Genomic DNA, 18,885 nt, shown 5'->3' on the forward strand with positions numbered 1-18,885 from the left:
AAAGGAAAAAAGAGAAAAAGCTGAAAAATGCCACGGTCTACAAATATTTTCCAATAGCAATAAAATAAACTTTTTTTTCATAGTACATTCCTATATCTCTGACAAACTAATAGACAGTCATTATAAATTAATGTTGCGAGGTAATGTAAGGGATAGAGCTCCAGGTTCAACTACTTAGATGCCCAGATGCTCACGCAGACCAATTGTGGTAAGGCCTACGCGTTTCGAATCCCACTGAAGTCGTTGGGGATTCTCTTCAGGGCCTACTGTAGTATCTGTGGTAAATGAGAAAAGATAGAAAGAAAGAAAGGTCCATGAGTGGCACATATTGTGAATAAAAAGCTATTGATTAGCAATTCCCATTCTTGAATTTCTTTTCTTGATTTGGATGGATATTGGTTTATTTAAAGCATTGATATCAGTATTGGCACTCCTGTTTTGTTATATAAACATTTTATATCGGGGCTTGGATTCTAGCCTAGCTGTGGTTCTGCCATGTTTCTGCAGATCTAGAGACGGGGGCTGGAAGTAGACGGGAAGTGGTAGTTAAAGGGTTAGAAGAATGCTGTGCACCGCCCCAAACAGCGCCAAGAGACATGTTGGTGTACGCTCGCTCTATAAATCTCCCATAACATAACTTGCACGCTTAAGGATATTGCTCTCCAGTCTACTCCCAACACAGGAAAAAGTTGGAAATGTACTAACAAGGGCCGGAGGAAAACGTTTTCCAGGGTGATTAAAAAAAGGGGGGGCTTAAGGAAAGTGTATATGTACATGAGCAAATCTACACATATAAATTTGTTCATGTGAAAATGTTTGCTTGGAGTACGGTTTCCAGGCCTACTTTTGAACTCCTGAATCTTAGCCAGTGCAAGGACCCCATACACCTGCACAGCAACTTACTTGACTTTGTTTAATTTATTTTCCTATTGCCCAAAATGGATTTGCACCAGTGTTTGTGTGTAGGGGGGAGGGAAATACTGTGCTAGAGTTTGTGTATGGTATGGGGAATACCGTGTGCTATGCACAGTTGGGCATGTGTTGTATCCTGTCATAAAAAGTAGCACGTGGGGGAAGAAATGTACCATGTTGCAAGGTGAAGTACCCGGTGGAATGAATGTGGGGAAGCACGGCACTCATTGGAGTTGTGGGTGAGAGCAATACATTCCTTCTCAGTGTGCTTCTGGACCAACAGTCTTTCTGTACAAATGGGAGATTTGTCAGGTTTGTGGTACAGGAGGCAGACTATGCCTGTTTTCTAAGAGATGAGGGTAAAAGGCCTAGAAACGTGAACTAAAGTAATACAATAGTTTGAAAAATCCAAAACGGGGCAGCGGGCATACCAGACACAGGACTGAAAGTGCCATTGAAGACGTGCCACAAGTCAAAAGAATGAAACACCCAAGTAAGCATTTTTGATGTGTCTAACTTGGCGTACACATGTTGTTCGAATATGTAGGCCTTGCTTATGTATTTTGTGGTAAGATTATGAAGTATATGTGGATGAACATTATATATGCATTCACTTTTACGACAATTAATGTTCTTTTTGAAAAGGGGGAGTAAATGTGTGAATTTGGCTTTGGTAATCTATATATGCATTCACTTTTACGACAATTAATGTTCTTTTTGAAAAGGGGGAGTAAATGTGTGAATTTGGCTTTGGTAATCCTTGTATGAAGAGTAATCCTTGTATTATTCGGCTGCACGTTAGATTTTAAGTCCTCCTCACATTAGTAAACTGCACGATCACGATTTGAAAAGTGAAGCCTGAGGAAGTCAGGGAGGGCTGATGCAGTGAGAGAGCAGAAAGTACTTATTTTTTACCGACACCTGTGCATTTTCTTTGCAGAAGGCACCAGGATTCACAACGGACATGGTGAAAGTGCTGAAGCTCTTATGGCGCGATTTCCTGCAGTGCTACTCCTCGCGCCCACTGCTCTGCTGGTCAGTGTGGTGGGCGCTTTCTACCTGTGGCTACAACCAGGTGGTGAACTATGCCCAGGGCCTGTGGGAAATGGTGATGCCATCTCAGAACTCCGAAATCTACAACGGCAGCGTGGAGGCGGTTTCAACACTCTTGGGTAAGATGTGGGTGTGTGGAAACGGTGGTGACCAACCAGTCGGTCGCTTCCACGTTTCACTTTGTTTGTTAACTCATTCATTCTGTTTCCTGTGCTCTGTGTTATGTATCTGTTCGAATACAGGCCTGTAAATGGGAATTGCTGAGGGGGTGTGTGTTTCCAAAATTAATATTCGGGTGTTATTCAACCTCTAAATGAGCAGAAATTCATTGTCCAGCAATAACTGGTTTAAAAATGTGTGAGCCAGCAATGCGAGTAGAAATGTTACAGAAAGGTAATTGTTCCCTGCGCTGATGTATTTTCCCCCTTTTTTTAAACGAATATTTAAAATAAGATTTTTTTTATTGCTTTTTTTATGTATTTACTTTATGGGATGCAACTTATCGCTGGTTAGAGTAAGTGTGCTGCTCAATGTAATGGTCTCAAAATAGCTAGTTGGGCTGACAGTAATGTTGCGCAGTGATAGGTTTCCTTCTGAACTGACCATACACGCTTCTGCATAAGAAATGCTCGGTCGTGTTCCTGTGTAACTCAGTTGTGAAACACAATTGCTAAACCAATGGGTTTTACACCGCAGAATGTGAAACTCCTCATAAAAAGGAGTCATTGTGGCCAATATTGGATTGCTGCTCACTCGCACTCACTTGAGAAATGCATCATTTTCAAGGTTTTTTTTATTGTTGTAGTGGGATCAGAAAAAGTCTTTTTTTATGTGAATGCTAAGAGCTAAATAAGATTACGGTTCAGAGCAAAAATGAGGGGGAATTTCTGCTTGTCCCATTTAGTACATGGGAAGTTAAAAGGATTCCTTAGATTTGAATAGTTTTTTTTCTGTGCCTTTCTAGTGACCCGGCACTGTTTCTTTTGCCGTCCGTGTACAACTGTTACTACGTGTGATACCTGCTGATACGTTTTCAGTTCCACCATTCACCCCCTTGTGCTGCAGCATTGCCAACTACAAATCCTACATTCTCTTTTATGGAGAAAGGTTACATTTTCCCTTCTCAGAATGTGCACCCGAACCGCTGATCACACCTGACTCTATTCAAAACACCTGTGATGCACATTAAATGACTGCACCCCACTATCAATATGTTGGCAGTGTACCTATATGCTGCCTTCTATTGTAGGTTCATGGTGCTCTTCTAATACTGAGCCTCGGCTGTATTCACGTCATCCCAAGCTGTTGCAACTTCATGATCCTTATCCATTTTGGAACCCAGGCCTGACACTGAGCTGCTGTCGCGCTCACGGGAATCACAATACCATACATGCAACTTTGTGGTTGTGTTTCATGGCACCTGCCGATCTTTATTTTATCTCTCAACAAAGGGGAGATGCGTGGGCTTTTTAAAGAGGTCCAGGTACCGTGCCCGTCTGAATCAAGGTGAACACAAGGAGTGGAAGCCGGCTCCACGAGGAGCAGGTCCATATGATGAAGCATGACACCTAGCTTGCTGGGTGTGTGAGGACCCTAGTTCCGCAAAAGCGGGATCCCCCTTCCTCCTTTCTTAAACCCCCAGACCAATCCCTCCACCACTCAATAGCTGGTGGGGGACACCAACCCCAGAGGAACAGCTTCCACTCCTTGTGTTCACCTTGACCTTTTATTTTATCACCATGACAGACTATTCCTTGTAAAGGCTAGACATAAACCCTATGGCTTTGGAAGCATGCATGCAAATGTAAACTGAGCCCTATGCACGCCGAATGCCATTGTCCCTTCTTTCCAACAATAAGACACCCACCAATCAACAATTTTGCTAGGCAAGAGAGGCAAGTAGTACGACTGTTGAATTGGCAGGGGGCAAGGTATGTAGCTTCATGCTGGATTCAAGAGGGAAACGCCTCTGGTGCTGAAGGTCCACCAGAGAGGGCACCAGCTCTGCTTTCGCTCTGGCACAAGCTTGGCTGTGTCCCCGCAGGTTATCAAATCTCATGCATGTTCTTCAGTTCCACTCATTTCCTGGAGGTGAATCCTAATGTTCTTGGAGGCGTTGATTACAGTTGCTGAACTTGAGAGTAACAAGTTGGTACTCCACCAGAGGAAAGTACAAGCCCAAATGGCTGTGTTTCTGTATTTGGGCCTTACCAAAGAATTTCATTTCGCTGTACTCAGCAAACCGACATTTTGTAACTTTTTCTAAAGCAGTGATGCTGGCTGAGCAGCATGTATCTGTGCCTTTGTCAGATAAATGATATAAAGCCCCCTCGGATTTTTAAATTTACTAAAAATAAAAGTCCGAACCTGCAAAAAAAGCCTGCACGCTTCAGGTCTTTTCTACAGACTACTTCATCTGTCTGTTGTTGAAAGACCTATTGAGACTAATACCACTGCTGAGAGTGGGCTTTAGGTCAGCCTAAACACCGGCACCTGTGAAAGTAAAAAAATATATATATATGCACGTCTCTCTGCTGAAGGGGTTATTTTTGGGGCTGAAAACTATTCTAAACTAATATATTTTAATACAAGACGGTGCTACAAAATTGAAGCAAAAAGCATTGCCATTTCTTGTGGCACATCAATTTTGCTAATCCATGCTACAATAACCTTAAAGGGTGGGGGGGCATATTACATCTGTGACTACTACATTCCTCATAGAGTACACCCTGTGCCCATGCTCACTCCTGGACAAATAAGGTAGTTTCTCGTGAAGATGCATAACCATGTGGGGAAGAGAAGCTTGCCTACCACATTCTCTACTGGACAACAATAAAAGTAATTTAAATTGTCATCATTCGGTGATCCAAGTAACTACAGTGTGATATTTGGAATGAGCGCTAATAATGTTTTACCATTGTTTTCTTCTTTGTTATTTTTAGGAGCTGTTGCTGTATTTGCTGTGGGCTACATCAAACTAACCTGGTCAACCTGGGGAGAGCTGGCATTGGCAGTGTTCGCATTTATCATCGCTGCAGCCGTGTACGTCATGGACACCGTTCGCAACATTTGGGTGTGCTACGCGTGTTATGTTGTTTTCAGAAGCATTTATATGCTTCTCATCACAATAGCAACGTAAGTATTTAGTACTTCTCCTTTCTTTGTATGTGTGTGTGTTGCTCACATAAAAAAAAAAAGTGTGTATATGTATATGTATATATATATGTATGTGTATATATGTATATATATATATATATATATATATATATATATCTCCTCCATGAGGGATCGCCTCATTAATACAAACCCCGAAGTGATGGAAAACAGTTGATTCTTCAAGTGCAAAGTGTGCAAATCGTGTACACATGGTGTAAATACCAAAACTTACAGAGATGGCTTTAGTGACAGGGAACACAGAATAGATAAGGTTTTAACCTGTAAAACAGAGTACGCCATGTATGTGCTCCAATGTCCCTGTGCCCTTAGGTATGTAGGAAGTACAAAGTTGGCGGTGCATAAGCGCATCCTACAGCACCTAAGGGCAATAACGAATCATGATAACACCTACCCGGTGGCCCGTCATTTCAAGGATGTACACCAGAGTAACAACAAAGAGTTAACATTTTATGTTATTGATGCGGTTACAGCGAGTAGACGGGGAGGTGACAGAGAAGCTATGCTTCGAAGATTAGAAACTAAGTATATCCTCCACCTAGACTCTAAGCACCCGGGCGGGTTGAATGTTACTGAAGGGCTGCACACTAGCCTTGGTTAGCCACTAATATTTAATAACACTCTAGGTCTAATGGACACTGTAATTACCTGTACATATTTGAGAATGGTTTTCTAATGAATTTTCAATGATTTTAAATCATTTTTAGTCCTTGTTTTAACTACTTATGTACTATTTATTATCTTAGTGTTTTAACACATTTTTTCATCATACCTCCAGGCCTCTCAAACTGAATTCTGTGATTTTATGAGGGAGGTGGTTTCTCATACATAGTATGCCCCATATGAAATTTAGGCACTGACGCACTTTATTCCTCTATTTCCGACATGGCACTTTTTTCAAAATACTGTTGTATATGAAAATATTGGTTAATAGGCTAACAGTAGGTTGTTTTAAGAAGTTTATGAGTGAGATTGGGCTCAGTCCACTCATTAGGCAAACCACTGATATGATGACTGCTGCTTACTCGTTATTATTTTAATTTAAATTTCACTTAGGAGTGTTACACTCTGTATGCACATAGCACTTTTTTGCACCATCTTTGCACAGCTGTAAGTTTTTGCAGCCTAAATTGGTACTGTATGACTGGACAGGAGACTGAGGGATTCATCCCGCAATTTTGAATTGGTCCAAACTGGTAAACATGATGATTCGATGTGATTGGAATATATATCCAACAATGTGTGCATTACACAGGATGTCAGTAAATGCCCTAGCTGATTGCTGATAAACAGATTGGTGAAGGTTACACATAGGCGATAAATTTGAACTTGCCAAATCATAAATACACTGGGATTTCCCAAATGTTTTGGTATTAATTTTTAAAGTGATACGATGTTGAGCAGGAGGTATTTGAATATCACTGATGAATTGTATGGCGGTATCGCTTTAAGTGATCCGGTTTATTTATAAACCGATTAAGTGCAAACTGAAAATACATAAATTACAAAATTGTGAATGAGCATCAATGAAATGTATTTTCTGTGACAATGTGATCAATATGCACAAGTGAATATCGATAGTCATTTCACATTGGATATGTTTGTGAAGTTCGACATGTTTATTATTGTTGGATTCCGAATCTATTTTCTATGTCTATGCAGACCTATTAGCATCACGTGCAAGGGAAGGGTCACTTTAAAAAGGTGTGTTTTAAATTTTCACGTTGCCATGTGAACAAGGCTCGTGTAGAGCCGAAACGTTATGGCGACTAGCACGCATTTGAACAAATAAAACTGCACTGGAGTTCAGGTCTGTGTTGTTTGGGGCAGGCGTTACCAGTGGGCTGCCTTAAAGAAATCACGGAGTTTGTGAATATATATATATATATATATATATATATATATATATATGAGTCGTGCTCATTTCAGCATCTGTGGGCATTGAGAAAGGCCTCGCGGCCGAAATGCATTTGCCTGATGTATCGAGAATAAAGGCTGCTCCCTGGTACCCCCCCATTGTGGTCTTCTATTCTTTTCAACAAAAGAAGTGTGCCGATACCAATTCACCGTGTTGTGCCAGTGACACGGTTTAGAAGTCCCTCGCAGCGCAAGTTACGCCGGAACCATTGGCATCGGCAGCTCCAGCTGGTGCGTGATTTCTTCTGCGGTAGTAGATTTTCCGGTGTGCACCCGGTGACCCCAGAAGGAAGAGAAGCGATGTAGAGGCAATTCCGCCTCTCTGTGGATCGAATGCACTGTCAGTCGGACCTGTGCAGAAACGAAACCTGGGTGTTTTAAGGTAGCTGCGGCTTGGGGACTCGAGGGAGCACAATCAACTCAGTAAGACATTGGAATGGAGGCACGATCTACTCCTGGACTTACCTGCCAGTCACACGTTTATATGGGATGTTTTCTCTAACCTACGGATCCCTTCACTGGAACTTTGCTTTCTGGGACGTGTAGTCCGGTGATATGGTGATGACTGCACGTTGGGCAACCCACTCCGGCTGGAGTGGGAGGAATTGGGAAACATCCAATCAAGACTGAGCCGGACATTCATAGCAGTCCAGGGGGAGGAGTCGTGCTCATTTCAGCATCTGTGGGCATTGAGAAAGGCCTCGCGGCCGAAATGCATTTGCCTGATGTATCGAGAATAAAGGCTGCTCCCTGGTACCCCCCCATTGTGGTCTTCTATTCTTTTCAACAAAAGAAGTGTGCCGATATATATATATTACCTACTGGCGGTAGCCAGTAGGTATATATAGTTAGGATTTTTTCTCTATGGGATTTTTGAAAATTCTATGTCTAATAACTTTGGCGTTTGTGGACGGAATTGGCTGAAATTTTCAGGAAAATGGCACATTTTGTTTCTGAGCAGCCCCTGAAAATTGGGGGGGGGTTCGTCCAGGGGGGGTCGAGAAAAAAGGGGGGTCCCAAAACGTGTTTTTAACATTGAGTTTTCCATAGGGCGGTTGGTCTCACTTTTAGCCCGAACGGCTGAATGGATTTGCACGAAACTTGGCAAAATTGTAGGGACTGGTAGCCCGATGTGCCTTTTGTAGGTCTCAATATATGTGCTACAGTGGATTTTGAGAAATTAACGTTTAAAAAAAGATATATATCTGTAACAGCGGACCGGGCAGCGCTCCAGTTCGCGTACTTTTCGCGCAACGGAGCTTTGTGAAGCGAAGCTGATTGGTTCTCCGGCGTCTGTAAACATTCCAAACAGTCCGTAGCGGCCGCCATCTTGTCTCTCGGTAGGATCGAGAGACAAGAGGAGGCCAAAGCGAAGGGGCAAATGACCATAAGGGGGCATAGTAGATCCTCCCTGACCTCTTAGGTTTGATGTACCATTTTGCCAAGTTTGGTGTAATTCCGTTCAGCCATTCAGGCTGTAGACGTATCTAAATGTCAATAATCGAACGGCTGAATGGATTTGCACGAAACTTGGCAAAATATTAGGGACTGGTAGCCCGATGTGCCTTTGCTAGGTCTCAATATATGTGCTCCAGTGGATTTTGAGAAATTAACGTTCAAAAAAAGATATATATCTGTAACAGCGCTCCGCTTCGCGTACTTTTCGCGTTACGGAGCTTTGCGAAGCTGATTGGTTCTCCGGTACGGAGCTTTGCGAAGCTGATTGGTTCTCCGGCGTCTGTCAACATTACAAACAGTCAGTAGCGGCCGCCATCTTGTCTCTCGGTAGGATCGAGAGACAAGAGGAGGCCAAAGCGAAGGGGCAAATGACCATAAGGGGGCATAGTAGATCCTTCCTGACCTCTTAGGTTTGATGTACCATTTTGCCAAGTTTGGTGTAATTCCGTTCAGCCATTCAGGCTGTAGACGTATGTAAATGTCCTATGGGAAATTGCATGGGGAAAACACATTTGAAAGTGTTGAAATTTAGAACCAATTAAAATGTTACTTTGGTTTTGTATTTGTGTGTGATGAAAGTTAATTGGTTATGTATATATCTCAAATGAGAGGAAACCACAGCCATTTTGTGATACTACTGTCTGAGGTACATTTGTGAGGAATTTTTGGTGGTGAATTTCTGGTGTTTGATTTACACAGTACTAACACTTCTCCTACTTTTAAAAAGGTGAGTTGTTAATTTGTAAGGGGAACTATGTTGTACACTTGAAGATAATTTGAAAAATGTTTTCTGTTATTTATTTGCAGTCCTTCTGTTATACTAAATACTTGATAAAGTTAGTTTTATATTATGTATTACTAAAAACGATAAATGAAAGTGATAATTTTTTTCTGCAATTTACAGCAAGCAATTTCAAAATAAAATGGCTCACAATGAAGAGACCGTGGCAATTTCTTTTGCATTGTCCACTACATTGATTGAAATTGAGAGCACCAATAATGAAATATTGTCACAAGGAGGAGATGACTTGAATGATTCCACTACATTGATTGAAATTGAGAGCACCAATAATGAAATATTGTCACAAGGAGGAGATGACTTGTATGATTTCATTAGATTGATTGAAATTGACAGCACCAATAATGAAATATTGTCACAAGGAGGAGATGACTTGAATGATTCCACTACATTGATTGAAATTGAGAGCACCAATAATGAAATATTGTCACGAGGAGATGACTTGAATGATTCCACTACATTGATTGAAATTGACAGCACCAATAATGAAATATTGTCACAAGGAGGAGATGACTTGAATGATTCCACTACATTGATTGAAATTGACAGCACCAATAATGAAATATTGTCACAAGGAGAAGATGACTTGAATGATTTTTTTGATCAATCTGTTGATGGCGAATTTATCGAATGTTTGGAGACCATAGAGTTACAAGAATCATCATTGCAGACTTTTAATGAGGAGATTCCAGATGAGATGATTGAAGAGGAAATTGCTGATGAGGACATGTTACTAGTTCTTTCAAATTTAGAAAATTCTGAAGAATAAATTTATATTTAGAAATCAAAAATTGTTTGAGACATTATTCATTTTTATTTTTAATTTGAGGTTGTAGCAAAGTGATTGTAGTATAAAATGAGACTTATAGTATAGAGTGCAACATTTTTATGTTACATGGTAAGTTTACTCATATTTACTTCCCTTCTCCCACTATATTATCTCCAATGTGTATTTGACATCTCTTCTTCATCTCCGGCCTCCTTTCTCTCACTGTGTGTCTCTGATGCATCTTATCGCTGCTATTTTGTGTAATTACAGAAGAGAGTAAAATAAAATAGTTCGGAACGTGAAAAGGGGGCAAAGTAGAGTACCCCTCACCCCCTAGGCCTTCTCAGGCGGTCCCAAAAGGATCAGTTTCTGCTTTCCTGAGAGATTATGGTATGAGTTCCATATACCACAATAATTTGCATTACAACATGCAAGATATATATCTCCTATTACCAACTTTTGGAGATATTCGCGCTAAGCGCGAATATCTCCAAAAAGTAACACCTGCCCTGAGCAGTTCTTAGCCATGTTATCCAATGGGAGGTGGATAACATGGCTAAGAGCATTAGCTCGGTAATGCATGAATATCGCGGACTTTTTAGCGATATTCATGCATTGCGGCCGTTTTTTATCGCATTTGCGATAAACCTTGATAATAGCAAGGTTTATCTTCGATAATTTCTGACGATGCTTAGCGGTAAAAAATTCGTTGGTAAGCATCGTTAGCGATAAATATCGCTTAACTTTGGTAATATGCACCAACGTCTGTTAACGTTCGATTCGAAGGAAATGAGGAAGTGTTGAAAAACATTGTTTGCGCCATCTTGCCTTTTTTGAAATGCCACACTTTTGTCGTGCACGGCAGCCATTTTAGATGCCTTGACCAGACCCACTCTCTGCACGCTGTCGATTCGTAGCATGGCTCCCCACCCTCGCAAGCATCTTCCCCAGGCACTGGTCACCCCCGCTCTCTGTCTTATGCATGGGCAATAAACCTCCTTCCATCTGCGCTGCTCTTCCCTGAGAATCACACTCTGTGCCCGCCCGACACCTCCCTTTCGCCCTATTCACTACCGCACCCTCTGACACTCCTCTTCCTCTGTGTCCGATTGTCCAGGCTATCAGCTAGCCCTGCAGATGTAGTTTATGGCTCCAGCTGTAAAGAATCACCCCTCTTCAAAGGAGTTATAGTAGATCAAGGCCCACACCCGATGAGATCCGTCACACCACACGTGTTCCTACTATCTGAAAACCATCCTGTATTGTGATTGGGGAGGGGACCGAGCCTGAAGCGGAAGATTCTAGGAATGACTCTTTGTACATCAAAGTTTTTACAATTATGTGTCACATTAAAAATATATAGCACTCCAACAAAGTAGTAGGAATATAAAACTTTAATAACATATAAATATATACAACAAAACAAAAACAGTAAAAACATTTAAACAACGAAGAGACCGTGGCAATTTCTTTTGAATTCCTGATGAGGACATGTTACTAGTTCTTTCAAATTATGAAAATTCAGAAGATGTTGCCTGGGGGTGGGTCGTCAGTAGCAGTCTGTTGTGCGAATAGTTCCAAGGCAGCAGAACGCGCTGAAATCTAGATGGCACGAAGGTGATGTCTAGTAAGTTGCCGCCCAGCAAATAACGGCGTGGGGCGCCGCGGGGGTGAGTGAGTCCAGTAGGCACCACAGCTATTCTTACCGGCATTGCAGAATTACTGCTGGGGACAATGCCTGTGCTGTAGCAGGGTCACAGCAGAAACAAAAAGGATTCTGTTGAAGATGTTGTTGGTTTTCAATTTGAAAACAGTTCTGGTGTCAACTGCTATGGTAATGTAGTGGTTAATGTTTTGTTTTCTCTAGAAAATGTAAAAGAGGGGGAGGCAGTCCAAAGTTCCGTTAAAAGGGCAAAGGAAAGGATCGGTGGTTTGAACTATCACTTCAAAAGGGGAGGGGGTGCAACAATTTTTCCTACCGGGTCACACTGTGCTTTCACCGGAACTGAGGTCTGCAGGATTCTAGTAATTGAAAGTGAGGCTGGCGCCAGCATGGGAGCGCCGACGTCCCGCGGATACAGTTTCGTCACTCCACGGGCGATCATGGCAGTCATTCCCCATCGGGGGTCGGAGACTCCCGCGGCTCCTGTAGAATCTTCAAGGTCGTGGAGGACTACGGTGAGTCAACCAGTGACCGGGCCATTTCTTCATGCTGGGCCCGCTCTTGCCAGGTCGATCGCCATTTTGAGAGTTCGGCAGCTACCGGCGATCGCGGGGTCACATGAGCGGACGGGCTCCACCCTGCCGGGCGAGACGTTGCAGCATCGCCACAGTGGGCGAACCCTTTTAGGGGCGCCTGGAGCGCTGAGGGTGCAGCTGGGAAGCCTTCACCTGAGGAGGCGGGAGAGGCCTGTTCGCATCGTCTCTCCCTCCCAGTGCACCCCACGGTGCCCCGCTTGACATTTGTTATGGCCGGTGGCGATGAGGACGGGGGGGGTCGGATGCATGTGCAAGACATCCCCCCCAGTGTTGTCAAAGCCATTATTCAAGAAAGAAGAAGTGTCCCGTCCGTCTTTGGGCCGGGCTTCCGGTGGATGTCGGCCGGACGCCCCTGGCTCTGGCCCCATGAACGGGTTCCTTGGTTTATCGGCTGCAGCCGGATCCCGTCGGCCTCGGCCCCCCGACCGTTGGTGGCCGGACCGGAAGAGCATGTGGCGGGACTACCTGAAACTCTCAAGGGTCACCGCGGCCGGACTGGGAGAGAGAGGGGAGGGTCGAGGAGACATTCCCCCCCCCTGCAACTCTTCAGCGTTGTAAAGGCAATCCCCTGGCCGGGTCCCGCTGGCCTCGGCCTCTCCTCCGGCTACACCCTACGTTAGGATCTCCTGGCCGAGGCGTGGCAGCAGGACCCGCCTTATATGGGCTGCTCCCGGCTGGGCGTAGCCGCAACCCTGCCCCACCTTGGAAGTTTCCAGAGTGGGGGCGGATGTTCTACTGACTTGCATTTTCCCTAGTCTATCGATTTTTTGGGCGTGGCAGGCGGTGGGACAGCGAGGGGTGATTTGGTTTCTCTTACTGTTTTTCTGGTCTCTCACCACTGGCATATTTCTAACGTTTTCTTGTTTCTAGGACATTAATAGGTTTTATCATTACGTTATGTTATCGTTTCTTTGTTCGTTGTTTAATAAAAGTTCATGTTCATCAGTGGCCTACTGATTTTCGTTTTCCTATTCTTTTCTTTCCAGGTTGTTTCATGCTAAAGTTTCTGTTAACAGGATACAGTGATCACTTCGTTATTATTGCATATGTCCTTTTCACTAGGGGTGCTCTCTGGTCGGGCCAGATGACGTATCTCTAGTAAATGGTCCGGGTGAAACAGGTGCATCAATCAGTGGGGAGTAGATAGGCATGACGGATTACAACGGGGGAGAAAGGTCCGCATTACGTACCCTTTCACTATTTGCAAAGATTTTCCTACGTATATTTGCAAACAGGGAATACCTCCAAAAAGAACCAATTCCCAAACAGTCAATGTTTGGGGAAACAATCAATCAATGAGGAACGAAATAGGCACGACGTGTTGAAGGTTTGCGTTACCTACCCTTCACTATCTGCAAAGGGAGAGAGAATATTCCTATTCTTCCTCGTTTGCAGGCAGAGAAGATTCTTAAGAGAACCAACTTCGAACAATTCAATGGTCGATTCAAACAATCAACAAGGGGTACTGTGAACACAAATGAACGCCGCTTATGTACATACACATTGGTATTATCAACAGGTTGTTCCTAATGTTTCTATTTTAGGGAGGTCAAAAAGAGATCCCATTAGTGGCCTACTGATTTTGCTCGATTCCTTTTGTTTTTTTACACGATTTTTCGCTATCTGCAAAGACTAAACAGAGTATTGCGACTCTGTGCTTGTTTGTAAATAGAGAATGAACCAAAGAGAACAATCAATCAAATGGAGAGAGAAGCAGGCACGACGGATTACAACGGGGGCAAAGGCCTGCGTTAACTACCCTTCACTATCTGCAAAGAGAGAGTACTCCTAATAGAAATGAGGGGTGGGGGGCAGCATTCAAAGCAGATCAGTGTGCATAAACACGAAAATGTTTTTACTTACCACGTACTTGACATTCGACAGCTTACGATATTTGCTATTAAAAAACCATTGAAATTCACTGAAAAAACCATAGGTTATAGACCATATATAGTTAGGAATTAGCATTTACAAAACCTTGAAAATTCACTGAAAAAACCATAGGTTATAGACCATATATAGTTAGGAATTAGCATTTAAAAAACCTTATTTTACTCACACAAAACCATTGAAATTCCATATATAGTTAATTGCACTAACTATATATCGCGCACCCGCAATCCACTGCTGATCATGTCACATATTACATCATTCATGACATGGTCAGTGACATCACTGATGACATCACTGATGACATCTCAAATGACATCACTGATGACATCACTGATGACGTCTCATTTGACATCATTCTTGTGCTAATACGATAAACCTCTTCAGACTCTAATATAACCTTAGATACACTCAGTGTATACAGACACTCACACACTGCCACTCATCCATGGAGTTACTCACACACACAGTCAGTCATGCAAAGAAACAATCTCACCTCCATTTCTTCAACTATACAGTTATACACACCTTACTTATTGAAACATATACTAACACATATTTACTCTCTTATACAATCCCTGATACAAGTTCACAATGATCGATACAACCACTCACTCATTCAGTGGCTCTCATGCACAGTTATTTATATATGCCAACTCTCACATGTACTGTGTTTTACATATGTACTTACTATGACATGTAGCATTGAGATATCCATTCACTCATCAATACACTCATGCACACAGTCAACTGCCCATGTAGCTGTTTCCACATGCACTCTTGAACTCATACACCTAGTGAATAAACTGCTCACACATCTATGCACAGAGTCACACACCTTCCAGCCACCCCCACTCAAACTCAATCTCCCATAGAAATACTTGGGCAACCAATTAATAACGCATATAGCCTCTCGTATAGCTAATGATCAACACATGCAGCAGTTTACATCACAACAGACATAATGATGCACAAATTAAGACAGTTTAGTCACTAACCCATGCATTCAGTGAGACACATTTAATCACTCACTCATACAGTCAGTCACGCACCTACTAAATCCTTCATCCAGACACTTATACATCCACTCATTCTTCAATATGTAAGACATATTTTAACTTTACAGAAACATACAGTCAATGGATGTTGTCATCAGTGATGTCATCAGTGATGTCATTTGAGATGTCATCAGTGATGTCACTGACCATGTCATGAATGATGTAATATGTGACATGATCAGCAGTGGATTGTGGGTGCGCGATATATAGTTAGTGCAACTAACTATATATGGAATTTCAATGGTTTTGTGTGAGTAAAATAAGGTTTTTTGAATGCTAATTCCTAACTATATATGGTCTATAACCTATGGTTTTTTCAGTGAATTTTCAAGGTTTTGTAAATGCTAATTCCTAACTATATATGGTCTATAACCTATGGTTTTTTCAGTGAAAATATATATATATATATATATATATATATATAATATAATTTTTTTTTTTTTCTTTTTTTACAGTCCCCGTTCTTGCTGTGCCACCCTCTGTTGTGCCACCACTAGACAAATGAATAGTTTTCCCTTTATCCATTGCCACTTCAACTGAAGTAAGGGCGTTGACTACAAACCTTTCTCCTCTGATTTGTAAACATTGCACCAAAACATCTGACCTGCTATGTACCACCAGAAGGAATAGCATATAAATCATAAGAGAACATTATGATTGCATCAGTGACATAATGTGCCGCAAACCACAATTCCATGTGGTTGATCAGTGGAACGAGGGATGAGGTCAAAGCAGGTAAAATCACTTTGGGACCTGGGCACTTAATGTAAAGATCTGAATGTATCGCGCAGGTAACAGAAGAGAATCCGTTAGGACTGAGCTAGCCTTTATTTCAACTTTAATCAATAAAATGAGCACCTCTGAGCTGGGACAATAGGTCCTGTCATTCAAGCACTAACACAATTCAGTTAATGATGTGTTCGGTCGTAAATACTTATATTTTGTCTGTTAAACCAGCAAGATTTACCTTGGTTGCTTGGTTTGAGGCAAAAATGATGAAAATATTATAGGAAAGCATTCTTTTTGGATTTGATCAGTTTTATATTTCTGCGTTTTACTTTTTTCTCGCTAGAACTGGGAAAACAGGAAGTGGTGTAAAATGAACTTTCCAAGAGGTAGTCCTCTGAGCCTATACGTTAAATATAGCAGATGAATTTAAGAATTCAGTTGTACAGTAAAGTACCGAAGCCCTAAATCCTCTCAAGTCTGTATAGTTTTAATTTAAAACGTGTTCAGCTAATCGCCGCATAGCAGAAAAGGGTTTCTGGTTTTCTAAAAATGCAAATCTCTGTACAGGTACATTTTTCTTTATTTACTTTGTGGTATGTTTCATTTGGTCGAAAGACGTTGAGTCCGCTTGTTGGATCAACTAAACTAATTTCTTTCTTCTGTAGATTTCAAATTGCTGCAAGTCTGAGCATGGAGAGGTACGCCCTTGTGTTTGGGGTGAACACATTCATTGCCTTGGCTCTGCAGACAATAATCACATTGATTGTTGTGGACTCGCGAGGTCTTGGGTTGGACATATTTACACAGGTACCTTTTAATTTATTTATTTTAATTTAAAGTTCGACCAATATTTAAATAGTAGTTCCGATGCCTCCTCTGCAACGGAGTAGCCCAGTAAGACTGTGTGTTTTTTAAATTGTTGTTGGATCCTGTGCTGGAAATAGAAATACACTACTCCTGGCTCCCATAAATTGGGGGATAAGAGTGGCAGCTGAAATGGGGGTGATTTCCTGATGAGTCGAATCGTGAGGGGCGGAACCCAACGGTCATCTTATACGTTTATTATTTTTAAAGATACTCCCTCAAAGAAATTGCCAACAAGGACAAATGTGATCCAGCTTATTTCATTAGTCCGAAATCAAGTGCGTTTTAAAATACTTTACAGGGTTCAGACACCTGCTGTTGAGATCTCTGTGCACAGCAAGTCCCAGGGCATAATAGCAGTAGGATAATTCAGGTGGTTAATGCATTTGCTGGAGAGACCTATATGCAGTCTAGCCACACATTTGACTCACCATAAAATAGCATAGAGGGTTAATGCTGGTGCATCAAAGCACGGTGTTTAACATGCAGGTCACAGATATGTACTTTCTCACAGATGCTTACTGCTTTTGTTGCAGAGGTTATTGCGTTACCTGCAGATCACAAATTACTGTCCTTGTAATATAAGCTCGGTGAGTTATAAACCAGCATCAATGAGTGGCATTCTAATTGCAAGGCAACATTTTAGAACTTTGCTGTTTTTCTTCCCATTCTCATTATTGTAAGGTTGATAAAATGGTAGCTGTGGGTTGTAATTAGCACTTTGTAAGTGCTATATAAAGGGCTAATAGTGTAGTTTCTTTTAGAGACTGATACATTGGACATTCTTATGCATTGTGCATGTCTCTTTCATTAAGGGCTTGCAAAAGTCAACAATTTGGCTCCTAAATTAGTTTGTCTCTTTAGCATTTGTGAAGGGACCAGCTGAGTGTGTGTTCCATGATGGCACTGGCATGAAGGTGTTATTCTCCAGCGAGTTCCGACTCAGAATCAGACTCAAACAAAAGGACTGTTGATGGACCTTTAAGTCAGGCATTATATTGGGCCCTATAGGGACTGAAAATCGGAGACTAGTCTGAACCCCTGCAGGTTGCTGCCCTGAACACAAAGCATAGTGTAGAAACTCCTGATAGTGTCCCGGTGATAGCAGATTGCACCAGGACACAGCTAATTTCTCTGGGGCATGGAACTGAACACAGCTCAGGAGTACATGCCAGATCAGGGATCCGGCTGGATCCCCCTCTTTTCAAGCCCTGGTCTGATCAGTGTTTCTCTCTCCTTGCTGAGAGCGATGGTGTTTGAGTTGTTCTTGTCCCCTTTGGTGTTAACACTGACAACTTTGTGGACTCGTTGCCGAATGAAGTGAAGTTTCTTGTCGTGAAAGGCAGACCTCAACGTCTAACCTGCACATGAGAGATCGAGGAAATAATGCAAACTGAGTCCCTGCTTTCAGACTGATGGGGTGGGAGCTCTGCTGTTAGAAGAGGGGGCTGCAATCTAGACATCGAAGGGTTCGAGTTTCAGCTTCTGAGATTTTTGCATCAACTATTTCTCTCTCAACTCACTTTCTACAAAATACAAAATAAAAGCTAACCAGGTCCTAAACATAAGCCAAGTTGGAACAGGCTAAGATTGTAAAACCGGTTTTCTCTATGCATGTTTGTCTTTCATGAAAAGGGCCATCCATCCCTCGTAGTTTTCTGTTCGAGACCGCACATGTCTTTAAACCAATCCAAAAAAGAAGTCCTACAAATATACAAAATGTGGCTACCAATTATAACGAGTTTTGCTGCTGCAATCACTGTGTAATCTCATAATAACTAAAGCGGACATCACCGCCACCACAGGTTGGCCACACCCCAAATAAATCCTCTCCTGACATGACCCGCGAATATACTAAACGCGTATTTAAGTCAAGGGAACAGCGAATGAGCACCTTTTGATGATTGTAGTTTACCCTGCCGTGCTCCCTGGAAAGGGATTGGCACGAAAGAGTACCTGGTCGTCCAGGTGACGGTTGGAAAACTTTCAAGTTATATAGTTCG

The 18,885-nt window shown here is 42.2% G+C and overlaps 1 protein-coding gene across 2 annotated transcripts in view; it reads left to right on the plus strand.

Annotated features, from left to right (window-relative positions):
- The window catches only part of SLC19A2 (solute carrier family 19 member 2), a 74,983-nt gene that overhangs the window by 28,295 nt on the left and 27,803 nt on the right, over nt 1-18,885 (plus strand). For both annotated transcript variants that reach the window (XR_013599960.1, XM_078658318.1), the window contains exons 3-5: nt 1,853-2,084; nt 4,908-5,100; nt 16,684-16,825. Coding sequence is in view for 1 of the 2 variants with exons in the window: in XM_078658318.1 (XP_078514444.1) it covers nt 1,853-2,084; nt 4,908-5,100; nt 16,684-16,825 (567 nt within the window). In the remaining variant the exon portion in view is untranslated. The remainder of the gene's footprint in view (nt 1-1,852; nt 2,085-4,907; nt 5,101-16,683; nt 16,826-18,885) is intronic.

This window comes from Lissotriton helveticus, chromosome 8, assembly GCF_964261635.1.
Source record: "Lissotriton helveticus chromosome 8, aLisHel1.1, whole genome shotgun sequence".
Taxonomy (NCBI): Eukaryota; Metazoa; Chordata; class Amphibia; order Caudata; family Salamandridae; genus Lissotriton; species Lissotriton helveticus.